The sequence below is a fragment of the Sus scrofa genome, chromosome 8, assembly GCF_054392235.1.
Source record: "Sus scrofa isolate SSC_HxYL_T2T_F1_AM1 chromosome 8, Sscrofa_HxYL_maternal_Yorkshire_Landrace_v2.0, whole genome shotgun sequence".
NCBI lineage: Eukaryota > Metazoa > Chordata > Mammalia > Artiodactyla > Suidae > Sus > Sus scrofa.
Window position 1 is genome coordinate 141,404,087 of NC_139390.1, and position 17,728 is coordinate 141,421,814.

General features: G+C 45.7%; 1 protein-coding gene and 1 long non-coding RNA gene across 20 annotated transcripts in view; one reads left to right on the top strand and one right to left on the bottom strand.

Moving 5' to 3' along the window:
- GPAT3 (glycerol-3-phosphate acyltransferase 3) overlaps positions 1-17,728 on the bottom strand; it is an 88,166-nt gene that overhangs the window by 61,784 nt on the left and 8,654 nt on the right. For 3 of the 18 annotated variants that reach the window (XM_084973683.1, XM_084973679.1, XM_021101799.2), the window contains exons 1-2: positions 925-1,011; positions 272-558 (exon numbers count right to left, since the gene is read on the bottom strand). In XM_084973683.1, coding sequence (XP_084829809.1) covers positions 272-412 — 141 coding nt within the window. In that variant the 5' untranslated portion in view covers positions 413-558; positions 925-1,011. Of the gene's footprint in view, positions 1-271; positions 559-706; positions 1,012-1,159; positions 1,425-17,728 lie in introns of those variants that run through there. The other 15 variants (XM_021101801.2, XM_084973677.1, XM_005656567.4 and 12 more) reach the window with 6 other exon arrangements.
- LOC146401099 (uncharacterized) lies at positions 1,776-16,159 on the top strand. Of its 2 annotated transcripts, XR_014813490.1 has the most exons (3): positions 1,776-1,966; positions 12,907-13,894; positions 15,856-16,159. It is a non-coding gene; the product is annotated as an uncharacterized LOC146401099 (long non-coding RNA). The 2 variants fall into 2 exon arrangements; XR_014813489.1 differs by lacking the exon at positions 15,856-16,159 and having other exon boundaries at positions 12,907-15,255.

Here is a 17,728-nt window from a genome sequence, read left to right on the forward strand (position 1 = left end):
CAATTAACAGCAGGGGATGGGGCTAGTTCTACCTTCAACCAGAGCTACAACGAGGTTGTCCAGTTGTCTAGGCCCGGATTCCTCCAGCTCCGCGGGAGAAGCCTAGATGTCGCCTAGGAGAAACTAAACCTCACACCGCTCCTGACCACTGACCTTCCGAACCGGCCCCCTTGTGTCTACACGGCTTTTGGCTCTACCCGAGTTTCCCACAGTCCCGGCTTCTCCCGAAAGCCCTTCCAGACGGGGGCGCAGCATCCCTCCAAGCACTCACCTCTAAAGTTTTCACCAGGATCTTCATATAGATCTCGGAGATGCCCAAAGACACCCCAAAGGCCGAAGGCAGCAGTATGAAGCCGAGCACCAGAGTAAGCCAGGTGTAAAAGATCTTCCCGGCCAGCTCTGCGCCATCCATGGCTTGGCGCACCCAGAAGGGGTCCACGGAGAAGGTCCAAGAGCGACAGCGGTCCCTGTCCCCAGGTAGTAGGGAGGCAGCTCCGGAAACAGAGTCGCGGAGCCAGGCTCCCGAGAGTCAGCGCCGCCGCCTCCCGGCCCTCACCTCTGCAGGGAAAGAAGAGAGGAAGGAAAAAACTTTCAAAAGGACAGCAATTTCCTTCCTTCCTCTTTGGGCTCCTCCTAGCCGTGGCCGATTAACTCTTTCTCGGATGGAGGCCCAGCCCCCGCTCAAGCCGCCGCCTCGTGCGCAGACCTGGCAGCGCCCTCCAGACGAAAGGGGCTGGGGGTGAGCACAGGGACACCGCGGCGCGGGCAGGGCGCGCGGGCGCAGCGGGGAATGCGCCCCACCCCGGGCCTGATTTCCGCTGGGAGGCGATTGCGACAACTCAGCGGTGACTCACGCAGGCTCTCCCGGAGCGAGGATCCCTGCGGCGCGCCGCACCGCACAGCAGCCGCCGGCGGAACCAGTACCTGGCCGAGGACTGTGCTGCTGGCAGCTGCGCTCCGACGCGGGCGCCTATTTCTGCGCCCTGCCCCGCCCCACCTCCTCCGCCGCCCAACGGGGAGCTTCCAGGCGGGATCTGCACCAAAGCCGCAGCCCTCTGGGCGGCCTCCCTTCTTCCCCGCGCCACCTCCCCCCAGCGCTCTCAGCAGAGATCCTTTAGGGAGCGGAGTTTTCATCTGCAAAACGTCAGCATTTTCTCACCCCCGAAACGACCTACTGACACGTCCGAAACGCTTCAGAAGGTTCTGTCTGTGTAGGTATAAAACGACCTCTCCGCAGGGCTTTCAAGGAGAAGGAAATGCCCAGAGCGCTGCTGAGCTGCGGGTTCCTCCGTTTCCAGGTCTCCCACACCTCCTTCCCTCCCTCCTTCTAAAGCCTCCTCTACCGAGCTGCCTGGCGAGATCTTGCTCATCCCAAGAGTGGAAAGCTTTCCCTGCTCAGCCGCTGCCTCCCTGGCACAGAAACCCTTCCTCTGAGCGTCGCTTTCTTCCAGGGGCAAGATTCCACCCCCGGCTTCCCCCACCTCCACCCAACACTCAGCGCATCGAAGCCGCAGAAACGCCAGGCCCGCCCAAGCTTCAGCCAGCAGACCTGCTCCTGGAGTGTTCAGTCCCCGCACCCCTGCCTAGCTAGCCCTTCTTAGAACAACGAAGGGCAAAGCCTTGTGCAAGTATTTGCTTCACTGTAATTCCTGCCTCTTAGAAACCGCTGTTTTTAGGAATTAACATGAGAAGGGATGTTGAGATGGTAATAGACAAGAAACTCAGGCTCCCCAGAGTTTCCAGATGTCACTAAATGGAACTAAAATCTCATATAGGTCTCCCTCGTGTCTAACTGCAAGCTGGAAAAACTGGGAGGGCAAGCAAATGGAATTGAAGCAGTGTGGACAGTAACTACTGCAAAGTAGGCTGCCCCCCGCCAGGGTGTGGAGGAAATGGGGAGCGGAAGAGAAGAGGAGCCCCCTGCAAAGAACGTCAATGTTTGTTCTCTACACCTCCTGCCAGGCAGGTATGGAAACCTCCTCCTCCACTACGAAGGGGAAAAAACTGTAATTCGGTCATAAAAACCAAGTTATGGAGTTCCTGTGGTGGCACAGCAGAAAGGAATCTGACTAGGAACCATGAGGTTGTGGGTTCCATCCCTGGCCTCGCTCAGTGGGTTAAGGATCCAGCGTAGCTGTGAGCTGTGGTGTAGGTCGCAGACGCTGCTTGGATCTGCTCGATTTCTCATCGGTAAAATGGATTCTTTTTAGGGTCAGATGTGACTATGAGTTTGAAATTGCTGAGATGGAAGGGAGCTCGGTGCAAGTGCCAAACCTCTCCATCTTTTTCTCCCCAAAACATGGGAGGGCCAAGATGGGCTCACTTTGGTAGTGATGAGGGAGGGAGAAGAAAGGGAAAAAAAGGTGGGTGATCCCAATGCTCCCTTTCACTCATCTCCTTTCCTTTTTTTTTTTTTTTTTTTTTTTTGGCCACACCCACACAAGTTCCAGGGCCAGAACCCACACCACAGCAGGACGATGCCGGATCCTTAACTCACTGAGCCACCAGAAGCCCACCTTTACCCTGCCTTGCCCACCCTTAATCTCTCTCAGTTAAACCTAGAAAGGCTCCTCCCTCCCTTCCTGCACTTAGAACTTCCTGCACGTACTGAATTAATTTCCAGGGCTGCCTTAACAAATTACCATAAACTTAGGGACTTTAAACATCACAAATTTACTCTCTCCGTTCTAGAAGCTGGAAGTCTGAAATTAAGGTGTTTGCAGGGCCAAGCTCCCTCCTAAATCTCTAGGGGCGAATCCAGCCTTGCTTCTTCCAGCTTCTGGTAAAGCCCAGCATTCCTTAGTTTGTGGTAGCCTCTTTACTCACCGGCTCAGTCTTCATGTGGCTTCATGTCACTTCTCCTCACGTATAAAGACGCATCACTCTGGACTTAGGGCCCCTCTAATCCAGGATGATCCAACTTGATTATAACCTAATCTGCAAAGAACTTTTTTTCCCCAAATGAAGCCACATTCACAGGTTAGGATTTGAGCACATTTGGAAGGCTACAGTTCAACCCACTACTCGGACCATATCTTAAACTGAGATAATAACACCACCTGGAGAGTTACTGGGATTTGAGATTATACATTTAAACTCTGATAGTAAATACTCAATAATGAGGTTGATCAGGACAATTCATCTGTTGTTCTAGCATATATTTGTTTTTTTTCTTTTTAGGGCTGCACCCAAGGCCTATGGAAGTTCCCAGGCTAGGGGTCTTATCAGAGCTGCAGCTCCTGGCCTACACCACAGACACAGCAACACCAGATCCAAGCTGTGTCTTTCACCTACACCATAGCTCGTGGCAATGCCAGATCTTTAAGCCACTGAGAGGGGCCAGGAATGGAACACGAAGCCCGATGGATACTAGCCAGGTTCATTTCCACTGAGCCACAATAGGAACTTTTTGTTTGTTTTTGCTTTTTAGGGCCGTACCCTCGGCACATGGAGGTTCCCAGGCTAGGAGTCCAATCGGACGCCAGTCTATGATGCAGCCACAGCAATGCCAGATCCGAGCTGTGTCTGCAACCTACACCACAGCTCACAGCAACGCCAGATCCTTAACCCACTGAGCAAGGCCAGGGATTGAACCCACAATCTCATGGTTCCTAGTCGGATTCGTTTCCGCTGCACCACGATGGGAACTCTCTACAATAGCGATTTTTTAGCGATGCTTCCTTTCACTCTCAAGAATGCCCTGGTTTGAGTGATAAATCATGTTCCCTTATGCTTACATAATTTCTAAGACCCTTTCTAGTCCTAAAAAAATTACCGTCTTTTACAAAATTATGGGGACTGACTAGGCAAACCTGAAATCCATAGGACAGGCTCTTGAGAAGGGCAGGCTGAAATTCTCAGGCACAAGAAGCTACAGTGCACAGATGGAAGGTCTTTTTTTTCCCTTTTTCTTTTTTTATCATTTCTGGACACCCCACAGCATACGGAGTTCCTGGGCCAGGGATCAGATCCCAGCCAGTTTCCACCTAAGCCACAGTGGCAGCAACACCAGATCCCTAACCCACTGCACCAGTTCGGGACTGAAGCTCCCAGTGCTCACAAGACGCCACTGATCCTGCTGAACCACAGCAAGAACTCTGAGAGTTGTCCATCATTTATTTTTCTTTTTTTTAAGTCAATTAATTTTTTTTGTCTTTTTTTTTTTTTTTTTTTTTTTGCCTTTTCTAGGGCCGCTCCCACAGCATATGGAGGTTCCCAGGCTAGGGGTCAAGTCAGAGCTACAGCTACTGGCCTATGCCACAGCCACTGCATCTCGAGATCTGAGACGCATCTGCAATCTATACTGCAACTCACAGCAACGCCAAATCTTTAACCCACTGAACAAGGCCAGGGATCAAACCCGTGTCTTCATGGATGCTAGTTGTGTCGGGTTCGTTACTCCAGAGCCACAACAGGAACTCTCAACTTTGTACTTTAATCACCTACAAAATAACACTACAGCAGCACCTAGATTAGTGTTTGACTGGGTTAACTGAGGAGCCTGGCCACGTGTACATTAAAAAGACGGTCAATCCCACGCACGAGAAAATAAGGGTCAAAAGGGAAAATAACCTCTAAGTATTACTATAAAAACAGTTGTGCACCCCCTGAAAGGATTTCAGAGACCTCCAGGAGTCCCTGGGCTGTCACTGGAGAACTCCTGCCCTACATAAAAGTGCTTCTTCAACAAAAACACAACAGTGCATGAAGGCACGTTACTTATGGCAGAGCTGCCTGATGCCCTGTGCCTCATACTTCATGCCTCATTTCACTGATCTGAATTCAGTTAAATGACTAAATGAAAAGAGCCAACATGGACTTGCAGGCAGCACGTGGCAATGGGGAACATAAACCTGCTTTTCCTTCTGGAGGCCTCAGTTCCTGCGAAGGCTCTCAAAGTGTGAACATTTCCCCCACGGAATGGGATTCTGGTGTTTACCGCTAGAGTGCATATTTTCAAGAGCTTAGCCCTAAAAGTCAGGCAACTACTTCATCTGCGCTCAGACCAAGATGCAATGGACCGGTTCCAAAATTGAAGGGAGAACTGCCATGGTGAAAGAGCACTGGTCTCCGTGGTGGAGCATTCCCAGGGAACTTTTCGAGGATACGCCTGACATACCCAACTTTTTCTCTATAGATGGGCTTAGAGTCCAATTCCTGGATAGGACGCAACCCCCTGGATTCTAATCTACAGCTGACTGGGAGCCACTATCATAGAACATGATGTCTGACCTATTACATCGAGTGTCAGAGTAGCAGTAAAAACTGGTGGGGAACATCTTCCACCCCGGGGCACAGTGTTCTGATACAGTGACATACTCAAGGCAGACTTGCTAAATTGAACAGAACGCCCCCAAAGTGCCGGCATGCAGCCTCAGGGAGTTTCCAACATGGCACAGAAGAAATGAGTCTGACTAGGAACCATGAGGTTGCAGGTTTGATGCCTGGCCTTGCTTAGAGGGTTAAGGATCCAGCGTTGCTGTGAGCTGTGATGAAGACGCGGCTCAGATCTGGCGTTGCTATGGCTGCAGGGTAGGCCGGCAGCTATGGCTCAGATCTGCCCCCTAGCCTGGGACCCTGACGATGCAGTTTCAATTCCTGGCCGTGCTCAGTGGTTAGGGTTCTGGTGTTGCACCAAGCTGTGGTGTCGGTCACGACGCGGCTCAGATCTGATGTTGTGGCTATGGCTAGGCCAGCAGCTACAGCTCCGATTTGACCTCTGGCCCAAGAACACCTCTGTGCCGTAGTACGGCCTTGAAAAGATAAACAAGAAATGGTCTTCTTACTCAGAGAGTCATACCCACTTTCATTCCACTGGTATCCATGACTTGCCAGTCTTCCCCAAATCTCTCTCCAATTTTGAAAAGCCATTACGTTATTATATTAGCTGCTAAAACTCTTAACAGATTTTTTAAAATTGACTTTATATTTCAATTTTCTGGATAATCCCAACATTTTGCTCAGATGCTGATATATCATGTAGCCTCTGACCTTGAGAGTGGGTGAAGTCCTCATCTCCCTGGTGAAAATACTGCAGCATATCTACACACACACACACACACACACACACACACACACACACACACAGAGTCATAGCTTTTAATGGTTTGCTGATTCCAGGCATGGTTTCTTGATTTATAATTTTCTAATGGTATAATCAATTCCACACAGAAATTCAATCATCATTGGAAAATTTGTCATAGAAATTGATTTTATGCCATTTGTCCTTAAAGTATTCATATTTCAGGGAAAATTAAAAAAAAAACAAAAACGCATATTTTTTTTTAGGGCCTCACCTGCAGCATTTGGAAGTTCCCAGGCTAGGGGTCGAATCAGAGCTGTAGCTGCAGACCTACACCACAGCCACAGCAACAACGGATCTGAGCCGAGTCTTCAACCTACACTACAGTTCACAGCAATGCCAGATCCTTAACCTACTGAGCGAGGCCAGGGATCGAACCCACGTCCTCATGGATACTAGTCAGGTTCATTAACCACTGAGCTATGACAGGAACTCCCTAAAAAAACTTCTTTTTTTTTGCTTTTTAGGGGTGCACCCAAGGCATTTGGAAGTTCCCAGGCCAGGGGTCTAATCAGAGCTACAGCTGCCAGCCACAGCAGCCACACAAGATCCAAGCCATATTTGCGACCTACACCACAGCTCACGGCAACACCGGATCCTTAACCACTGAGTGAGGCCAGGGATCGAACCCATAACCTCATGGTTTCTAGTTGGATTCGTTTCTGCTGTGCCTCAATGCGAACTCCTAAAAAAACTTTTGAAAATAAAATGGTTAAAGACCAAATGCAGCTCTGAATTATATATCTAAATTATATATCTGGACAAGCGGTAATAAAGGAAAATTGGTATTTTAAATATTCAGGCTCATACCTTCCCTCTACCAAGGCAGAATAAAAATAAATAGATTAGTACTTAAAGACCACAGTCATTCTTATCCAAGAATTAGTCTTGGAGTCTTCCATTCTGCAAGTTCATTCGTTAACATCGTTTTCAGATCACGGACGTTGTCTTTAAGTAATAGGTTGCTGTCACCACCCAGTAATATACAGTGCTAAAGTGCACTTCAGCCCAGAGGGCAACTGGCTGACAACAATGATTAAAAAGAAAACAACTTGCTGACTAATTAATAGCTTCAATGCACTCTGGCCTCTGTTAAAAATAAAATCTCTTCGACCACCATGACGACTGTTATGATACAGTTCTGTTATTTGCAATGCTCTACCATTACTCTGTTTGTCCCCTCCTGTGTCTCCTCCTTGGAGTCCTGAGGAAAAGCACCCCCTTCTCAAACCAGGGTTTAGTTGAGCAAAGCTTCAAATTGATAGCGGTACCAAGCACTTCCCGGCTGATTTCGAAGCTTCAGTTATTTCCATGATTCTTACTGTTATTTTAACAAACAAACAAGTTTTTGTTTTATGTCCATTTAAATCCATCGTGTATTATCGTCATTAAAAGACAAACACCACACTGGGCAGAACCTCAACATAAATTTGCAGAAAGCTAGTAATCCAGCCTTGTTCATGAGTAAACAACCAGCTAAAGACCATCATCTCGGAGTTCCTGCTGTGGCTGCTGGATACTATGTCAGTTAGGAGTCTGACATAGTATCCAGGGGGGATGTGGGTTCCATCCCTGGCCTTGCTCAGTGGATTAAGGACCCGGCCTTGCCAAAAGCTGCGGTGTAGGTCACAGATGGGGCTCAGGTCCCAAGCTGCCGTGGCTATAGAGCAGTCCAATTCGACCCCCAGCCTGGGAACTTCCTTATGCTACAGGTGTGGCCCTAAAAAGAAAGGAAAAAAAAAAGGGACCATCATCTCCCCAGCGCTTCCCGAAACAAGAGTCTCTGGAACTCAAGGGGGACACACACATATTCACAGGGTCCGTAAGTCCTCTGTGAGGAAGTAGTGGCCATCCACTTTTTTATTCAATATTTCTTAAATTAGCATATACATATGTCTCAGAGATCTGAGAATTCTCTGAGTACATATTCTTTGGAACCAGGAAAAGCCCAACCCATGAGTCTGTCATTAAAGACCTTAAAAAGCAGATGGTTCATCTACACACTGGTGTCGAACGAATTAAAGAGAACATCAGGCTGCTTAGTGTTGACGAAAGCTTCAGTCTCTCAGATTTTCCTAATGACCTACCTTTACCAAAGTGTGTCTGGAAATCATTTTCTCCATGACTCCCACCTGAAACAATGTGACCCAGCCTCCCTAGCCCTGCTACAGCCACACCACGTCAATGACGGCTCAGCACAGATTCGGAAAGCCTGCCTAGGAATGAGCTACCCTGAGGAGGCAGCTTCTTCCTGTAGGATTCCAGTGGGGTTAGAGAGGATGAGACAGAATATCAAACATAAGGAGTAAGTCAGACATTGAGAGACAAACATCGTATGATATCCCTTACAGGTGGAATCTAAAAACGGGATGGGATACCAATGAACTTATTCGCAGAGCAGAAACAGACTCACAGACTTGGAAAAACTTACGGCTGCCAAAGGGGACAGGCTGAGGAGGGGAAGGGTGGGCTGGGGTTGGGGAGGGACATGTTCTAAAATTAGGACGTGGAGTTCCTGTTTTGGCTCAGTGGTAAGGACCCTGACTACTTATCCATGAAGATTCGGGTTCGACCCCTGGCGCTGCTCAGTGGGTTAAGGATGCAGTGTTGCTGTGAACTGTGGTGTAGGTCACAGACATGGCTGGGATCCCATGTTGCTGTGGCTGTGGTGTAGGCCGGCAGCTACAGCTCTGATTAGACCCCTAGCCTGAGAACCTCCATATGCCATGGGAGCAGCCCTAGAAAAGGCAAAAAGAGAAGAAAAAAAAAGGAATAAAAAAATTAGGTTGTGATGATGGTGGCACAACCATAAATATAATAAAATTCATTGAATTATTTTTTAAAAATAGGGACCCATCACTACTTTAGTGTGATCATTTGAAAGAGCTAAAATGGCCCTTGGTGTTAAAGCCAAAAACTTGATTTGGTCAGGCTTTTTGAGCCAGTTCATAGTAATTAAATTCACAGGAGACCAAGGTATGAATTAGAATGCCAAGCGCCATGTGTGGTGCTTTTTTTCTTTTTCTAGTAGCCAGGATGTCCTCCAAACATGGTGCCTCTTCCTTCACTGTGTCAAAGGGATGGAAGTCCAAACTCCCAACCAAAAGAAATGGGAGCAAATGGACAATATAATGCAGTAAGTCTTTTCATCCAAGCCCAGGAGAAGCCTGGAGCGGGGTCACTGCTGTGTGGCTGAAAGATGAGGGACCTCCGCCCGTTCCCTCCTCTGGTCAAGCTACATGATGACACCCAGGTCAGCCTCTCGGGTTCCTTTGCTTTTCCTGATTCCACCCAAACTCCCTGCCTTCCTTCTTCAAACAGATTTCTCCATAGTCAGCGAGGTCACAGGTTTCTCAATGTTAGTCATACTCGGGTCATCTTCTAGGAAACTGGCTCTAGTCACTTTTATGGGTGTTCCTCACATCTCTTAGGCAACACATGGACCAGTTTTTTTGTTTTTTGTTTTTTTTTCAGTCTTTTGTCTTTTTAGGGCAGCACCCATGGCATATGGAGGTTCCCAGGCTAGGGGTCTAATCGGAGCTGTTGCTGCCGGCCTACACCACAGCCACAGCCACAAGAACGAATCCAAGCCGCATCTTCGATCTACACCACAGCTCACGGCAACACCAGATCCTTAACCTGCTCAGGAACTCTGAGGACCAGTTTTCGCAAATGAGTTTTTTTTCCCACTACCAAGGACTCATTATGCATTCCTTATTCATCCCTTCAAACCATTTTTGGGAAAAACTAAGAATTAGTATCAAGAAAAAAATGATGTTGAGTTCCCGTCATGGCGCAACAGAAACAAATCTGACTAGGAACCATGACGTTTCGGGTTCGATCCCTGGTCTCGCTCAGTGGATAAAGGATCCAGCATTGCTGTGAGCTATGGTGTAGGTTGCAGACGCAGCTTGGATGCTGCGTTGCTGTGGCTGTGGCGAAGGCCAGTGGCTGTAGGTCTGATTGGACCCCTAGCCTGGGAAGCTCCAGGCGCAGCCCTAAAAGAAAAAAGGAAAATATGATGAGCAAAGAAATACACACACACACACACACACACACACACACACACACACACACACACACACACACATTCTTTTCATTCTCAAAGGATCTTTTTATTTCCAAATTCTGGTGATCTTGGGATATCTTACTACGTATTTCATATAATGACTTTTTAAATAATATCCTAATGAAAAAAATCCATTCATTCAACAAGCAAATATGAAGGACATACTTTGTATATGCCAGATATTATAGGAAATCTTGGAGCTTTAAAGAAGAACAAAATGGTCCAGTGCATGTAAAGAAAGTAATTAAGACCCATAAGTACAAAATAACCTAGAATGAATCCACTTTTGCCCCTTCCAATCCATTTTCCACTCAGCTACTAGAGCAGTCATTTTGAAAGCAAGCATCAGTATGTTTGGGGTTATGCCGTTTTACAGTCATGTGTAAAATATCAACATTCCACCAAAGACTGGGTTGCGCCAATCCCAGTCCTATTCCTCATTACTGGTTTTTCTAGCATAACGTGAAGACTGCCTCCTTGGCTCTAAGGCAAAAGCTCTGGATCTCCAGCAAACAATTCTTGAATAAGCTCACACCCACCTCCCCAAGGGTATGTCCTCTTTGCTGGACTGTGAACTCTAAGTCGAAACAAAGAAACACCTGCCACCACAGAAGCAAATGAGTCTCAGTGTGCAGTAATGAATCAATTATCTACAACTATTTAGAGTCCAAACATACCACTGATTGAGACTTACGTCTAGAAGTCTACATCCTTGTTTTTCTTTTATTTTTCTCCTAAACACGAAGGGTAAGTACTTGCTTAACGTTTTGGGTAAAGAATTCATGCCAGTGATTTCCCAGAACTTTGGGAACAGTTCACAGTTGACTCAAAGCAAGATTACAAAGGAACCTCCTTTAGCACAGCAGGTTAAGGACACAGCACTGGGGGAGTTCCCGTCGTGGTGCAGCAGAAATGAATCCAACTGGGAACCATGAGGTTGCAGGTTCAATCCCTGGCCTTGCTCAGTGGGTTAAGGATCCAGCATTGCCGTGAGCTGTGGTGTAGGTCACAGATGCAGCTCGGATCCTGCATCGCTGTGGCTCTGGCATAGGCCAGTGGCTACAGCTCTGATTAAACCCCTAGCCTAGAAACTGCCATATGCCATGGGTGCAGCCCTAAAAAGACAAAAAAAAAAAAAAAAAAAAAAAAAAGAAAGAAAAGAAAAGAAAAAAATTAAAAAACAAGGATATGGCACTGTCACTGCTGTGGCTGAGGTTCATTCTCTGGCCAGCACTTCCACGTTCGGCAGGCATGGCCAAATAATGATAATAACAATAATAGGAGTTCCCGTCGTGGCGCAGTGGTTAACGAATCCGACTAGGAACCATGAGGTTGCGGGTTCGGTCCCTGCCCTTGCTCAGTGGGTTAACGATCCGGCGTTGCCATGAGCTGTGGTGTAGGTTGCAGACGCGGCTCGGATCCCGCGTTGCTGTGGCTCTTGCGTAGGCCGGTGGCTACAGCTCCGATTCAACCCCTAGCCTGGGAACCTCCATATGCCACGGGAGCGGCCCAAGAAATAGCAACAACAACAGCAACAACAACAACAACAACAACAACAAAAAGATAATAACAATAATAAAGATTCTAAAGTTCTGGTCAGGGCTTCCACTCCTGATGCTCCTCTGGCTGGCACTGCTTCTTTCCCCATCCCTTTTCCTCCCCAGCACTGAAATTCTTCGGAAAACCTTTCCTGATGCCAACACTAGAGGCATAGGTACCTTAGTTATCCCTGCTTCTAGCTTTCTATATTTTCCTATAAAGTGTTTATCAGACTTGTAATTATGTCAAACATAAGAGATTATGTCTTTAATGTTTTTGTCTTTAACTAGATTATAACTCTGTTAAAGCAGACACTATATAATTCAATGTATCTTCAGTAGCTTGCATGGGACCTAATTTGAAAAAAAAAAAAAAAATCCAAGAAACACCTAACTAGCCCAACCAAAACATATTTACTCCACAAATATTTATTTAGTGTCAACGTGATCTAGGCCTATTCTAGGGATTAAAAATAATGTGGGGGTGGGGGTGGGGCAGACAACTAATCTCTATTCATACAACATTCACATGCTAGCAAAATCGTTGATATTGATTTAAAAATAAATCTCTAGGGAGTTCCCGTCATGGCCCAGTGGTTAACGAATCCGACTAGGAATCATGAGGTTGTGGGTTCGATCCCTGGCCTCGTTCAGTGGGTTAAGGATCTGGCGTTGCTGTGGCTGTGGTGTAGGCCGGTGGCTACAGCTCTGATTAGACCCCTAGCCTGGGAACCTCCATATGCCATGAGTGCAGCCCTAGAAAAAGACAAAAATAAATAAATAAATAAATAATAAATCTATAGGAACAAAAATAACTTCCCCATGGACAAAGACTCAAGGAAAGTAGAACCCGAAGAGGTGGGGCGTAGATGCATAGAAGAGAGAGAAGAAGTGAAAGGGGCTGCCGTGGTCTGGATGTTTTTGTGCCCCACCTCCATTCATATTTTTAGTCCTAACCCCCAGTGACCGTGTTAAGAGGTGTGGCTGTTGGGAGCTGACAGAGTCACAAGAGCAGAGCCCTCAAGACTGAGATTAACACCCTAACAAAAGAGACCCGAGAGAGCCAGCTCACTGCCATGTGAGGGACAGTGCGAAGAAGCCCCCACCAGATACCACATCTGCTGGGGCCATGAACTTGGACTTCCCAGCCTCCAGAACGGTGAGTGGCAACTGTTTTTTGTTAATATACCACCTAGTTTATGGTACTTTTGTTGCAGGAGCGTAAGCAGACTAAAGCAAGGATATAAGAAAATAAAATTCTGTAGAGAAAGAGCATGAACTTGGCAAGACAGATGAAAGGGGCTGAGACACGCCATGCAGCAAAGAGTTAGTGGCAAAGCAGGAGGATGCAGCTCCATGAACCCCGATGCCTCAGATGGGACATTCTTTCTTCACCCCGATGCCTCAGATGGTACCAGATCCACGGCTTGGTACTGAACTGAATGAATGAGCTGACCCGGTGCAGATGAGAACACTGTGGGGGTGGAAGTTCAACATCTTCACCTCCTGAGGGGGCACCTCTGTCACAGACTGTCATTCCAGGAGTGATGTGAGCTGAGGCCCTACCAGGAGAGGACAGAATGATGCCGGGGACCCTCCTGACTTCCATCAACTAAGACTTGGACTTGGTGGACCTTGGTCCCAATCACATGCTGAATTCTCTGCTTAAGCCCCTTTGTGAATATGCATATACCCCGGGCTTAAAATTCCCCAGCTTTGCTGCTCTGGAATATCCCTGCTGTTCTCCTTACTTGCTGCACATAATAATAAATCCTTCCTTCTCCCAAAAAGAAAAAAAAGTCAAGGACGCTTAGTTCTTCCTCAAAGGCTATCCATAATATCCTAAGCCATATCCTTGAGTTGGTCTACGGATGCCAAAAACCCCAGCAGGTGGAGGAAGTTAACTGCATGCTGACTACCAGCACCTAGACCCCAGACTGGTTGGACCAGAAAATTGACAACTGAGATTCTCAAAATACCATCCTGTTACCTCACCCCCAATCAATCAGAAGAATGTCCATGAGCCGATCACACACTTGCAACCAACACCCTTAGTTTTTAAGAAACCTTTCCGAAAAGCCATCAGGGAGTTTGGGTCTTTTGAGCATGAGCTGCCCGTTCTCCTTGCTTGGCACCCTGCAAATAAATGCCGTCCTTTCCTTCAACACCACCTGATGTCAGGTGATCAGCTCTGCTATATGACAGGTGAGCGGACTCAAGTTTGGCCCAGTAATAGTCACCTCTAAGCAAACCAGAATGGGCCTCAGCTCCTTCCACTGCTGTCAACTGTTACTAAAGAAAATCTGTTTTCACTGCTTTAATTAACGTCTGGCTTTTTTTTTTTTTTATCTCTGACACTTTGACCACGAAGATCTAATTAAGTCAAAGGTCAAAGATCATTAGTAAATGAAGAATTAAAACAACTAGTATTACTAAGGCAAAGTACTCTGTAATGTAATTTACTAATGTAAAGGTTCTCACTAAAGCCTGATTCATCCCTACCTACCTAGGATACCAGGATAACATTTGAGGTCTAAACACGCTCGGTAGATCTGTGTTCTGATCAGGCTTCCTAGCATTTCAGAGGAGTTCCCAAGTCCTACTGGTGTAAATGAAATAAACGTTTTCTGAGTTCACCTTTTAGATATTTTATAACTCTATTTTTATACTGTACTATATTCTATGTAGTGACCTCAAGAATGACTTCATTTTTTAAGAACGTGATGTATATACACAGGGGAATACCATTCAGCTGTAAAAAGCAGGAGATCCTGCCATTTGCAACAACATGGATGAAACTTGAGGGCATTATGTCAAGTGAACTAAGACAGAGAAAGACAAGTACTATGTGATCTCACTAATATGGAGGATCTAAAAAAGTGGAACTCAGAGAAACAAAGAACAGAATGGAGATTATTTGGGGTAGGGTAAAGGAGGAGATATTTGTCAAAGATGACAAATTTTCAGTTATAAGATGAAGAATTTCTGGGTCTCTAATATACAACACGATGACTATAATTAACGATACTGTGTTGTATACTTGAAATTGCTGAGAGAAGACTTTAAATGCTCTCACACAAGAAAAATAACTATGTGAGGTGATGGATGTGTTAACTCACTTTACTATGGTAATCATTTCACAAGATATATGTATATGAAATCTCACGTTGTACATCTTAAATTTATACAATTTATTTTTCAATCACACCTCAATAAAACCGACAAAAAAACCCAGAATAACTTTGTTTCAAAGGTATAGGTCTGTGTTAGCTCCTCCACCATCTCACCGATTGGCTGGAAGCAGCTATGGGGTGGAGTATGGCCATGGCATCCACACGGGCTGCAGGTGGAGGCTTTCCACCAACTCTGCTCGCCCGGTGGGTTCTCTGGAAGGAGACTTGAGCGGGGCACTTCCCTGGCCATCACACGCTCCATTCACTTTGAAGAAACTATGTAAATAACAATATGCTGTTAAGGTAATTTATCTTTTCTATTATGATACTCATTTACTTTTACGTACATTTGTTCAAAATTTGATGTCACAAGTATAACCACTGCTTTCCATATTCCTGCTTCAGTCTTTTTTTTTTTAGGGCCGTACCCATGGCATATGGAGGTTCCCAGGCTAGGGACTGAATTGGAGCTGCAGCTGCCCGCCTACCCCACAGCCACAGCAACGTCAGATCTGAGCTGCATCTGTGACCTACACCACAGTTCATGGCAACACTGGATCCTTGACCTACTAAGTGAGGCCAGGGATAGAACCCACCTCCTCATGGCTACTTGTCAGGTTTTTTACCCCTCAGCCACAACAGGAACTCCTGCTACAGCTTTTTTTTTTTTTTAATCAGAAAAATAGGTGTCTAAAAATGCAAATAGAAAAGTAAAAAAAGTAAAAATATGTAGTCTTTCCTTGCATCAACCCATCTATTTAAAAGATCACAAATACTTAACAGAGGTGAATATTATTGGATCCCAATTTAAGCAAGCAAGCACATCTCTCTGAAGCATCAAACTTATAACTAATATGATTCTAATAACACAACTAAAGTGTTTTCCTACTTTTATTGTTTTCATCTGTCTTTATTTGACTACTAGGTCAATAACCTATATTATTCACACAATTGTTTTATTGTAGTGAGTGTAAGTCCTTCTCTCTTATTCAGGGACGGTGCCTGCCAGCTTCCACAGGGAACTCCAAGCAGAATGAGATACACTTCATCACTTATGCCTCTGGTGAAAAAACTGAAATACTACTACTGATTACGACACAGACCAATGTGTACATAGGAGTTTCCTCGACTTCAAAAAAAATATATATATATACATTAATAGAATTATAAAGTATTCATCTATTATTTTGCCTTTTTCTGTACTCTAATATTTATCATCAATTTGTTTATTTATTACTTATTTTTCCTGGCATAATTATACATAAAATTCAATAAAAAAGACATTTCAATGTCTGCATTTTTGGCATTTATCATTATTTCTTTCTTTCTGTGATTATTACTGAATAAACAAATATATTTTTTTGCATAGAGGAAGGAATGTTAAAAAAATTAATGACATACTTGCTCCAGGAATCAAATATGCAGACTCACCACTGGAAGGTTTCATGCTAGTCCAGGTTATATCATCAGCTTGGCAATCCTAGTTTAGCTCTCTCAAGCTCAAACTAGTAAACTCAGAAAAATTAATAAATAATTTTCTTTTCTTGGGACTAATTCAGAGATCTTTCACTTAGGGAGCATATTAGGAGTTTATTCTTGGTTACAATCAAAGGTAAAAAAATGAGACAAGGAGTTTCCGTTGTGGCTCATTGGTTAACAAACCTGACTAGTATCCGTGAGGATGTGGGTTCGATACCTGGCTTGCTCAGTGGGTTAAGGATCCAGCATTGCTGTGAGCTGTGGTGTAGGTCACAGATGCGGCTTGGATCCCACACTGCTGAGGCTGTGGTGTAGGCCGGCAACTACAGCTCCAATTGGACCTCTAGCCTCCATATGCCGCAGGTGCAGCCCTAAACAGACAAAAGACAAAAAAAAAAAAAAAAGAGAGAGAGAGAGAGAGACAAGAAGGGAGTTCCTGCTGTGGCGCAGGGTTAAGAATTCCACTGTGGTGGCTCAGGTTGCTGAGGAAATATGAGTTTGATCCCTGGCCCCACTCAGTGGGTTAGGGATCTAGCATCACCTCGAGCTGTGGTATAGGTCAAAGACGCAGCTTGTATCTGGCATTGCTGTGGCTGTGGTGTAGGCTGGCAGCTGCAGCTCTGATTTAACCCCTAGCCTGGGAACTTCCATATGCCACAGGTGCAGCCCTAAAAAGAAAAAATGTATATCATAAGAAATATTTTGAACCTATTTTTATACCCAGGACCAGTCAATTTGGGACATAGTCAGGGTTAAATTACATACCACAGAACTTGTAGTCAGATCAAAAATCCTGGCACAAACCAGTGCAGTGTCTCCAGTCTCTCTGGGTAATTTATCATCCTCATAAAATCAATTGATGGGTTTGTTTTGAATATTTGGAAAGTCCAACTGACCCCTAATGCATGTTAGATTCTTTGAAAGCTACCATTGAGATGGAATTTTACCTTCGGGGCATTTTTGGGGGGACCAGTGAAACCGAGCAGGCCCCTGGGAGGCCTTCTCAGGTGCCAAAGCCCTTCCATGTCCCCCACTTCTTGTTTATAGAAAACATTTAGTCTCCTAGGCCTTCCCTAAGTTCCAAAGAGCTGACTCAAGCAGTTAATAATTAGAGAAGCGAAGAAATACAGATACGAAGGAAAAGCAGTCAAGAAACAACAGTTCGGTCATAAAACAGTCACAGGACTCCTAGCTCCTCCTGAAGAGAGACTGAACTGAGGCATTTCTTTGAGTTGTTCTGAGGAAACCAAGACCCCCCACCGGGAGGATGCTGATTACATGCTGACCACAACCACGCAGACCCCAGACTGAGTGAAACCAGAAGACTAGTGATCAAGATTCCCAAAACATCACCACCAATTAATCAGAAGAGTTCTCGTCGTGGCTC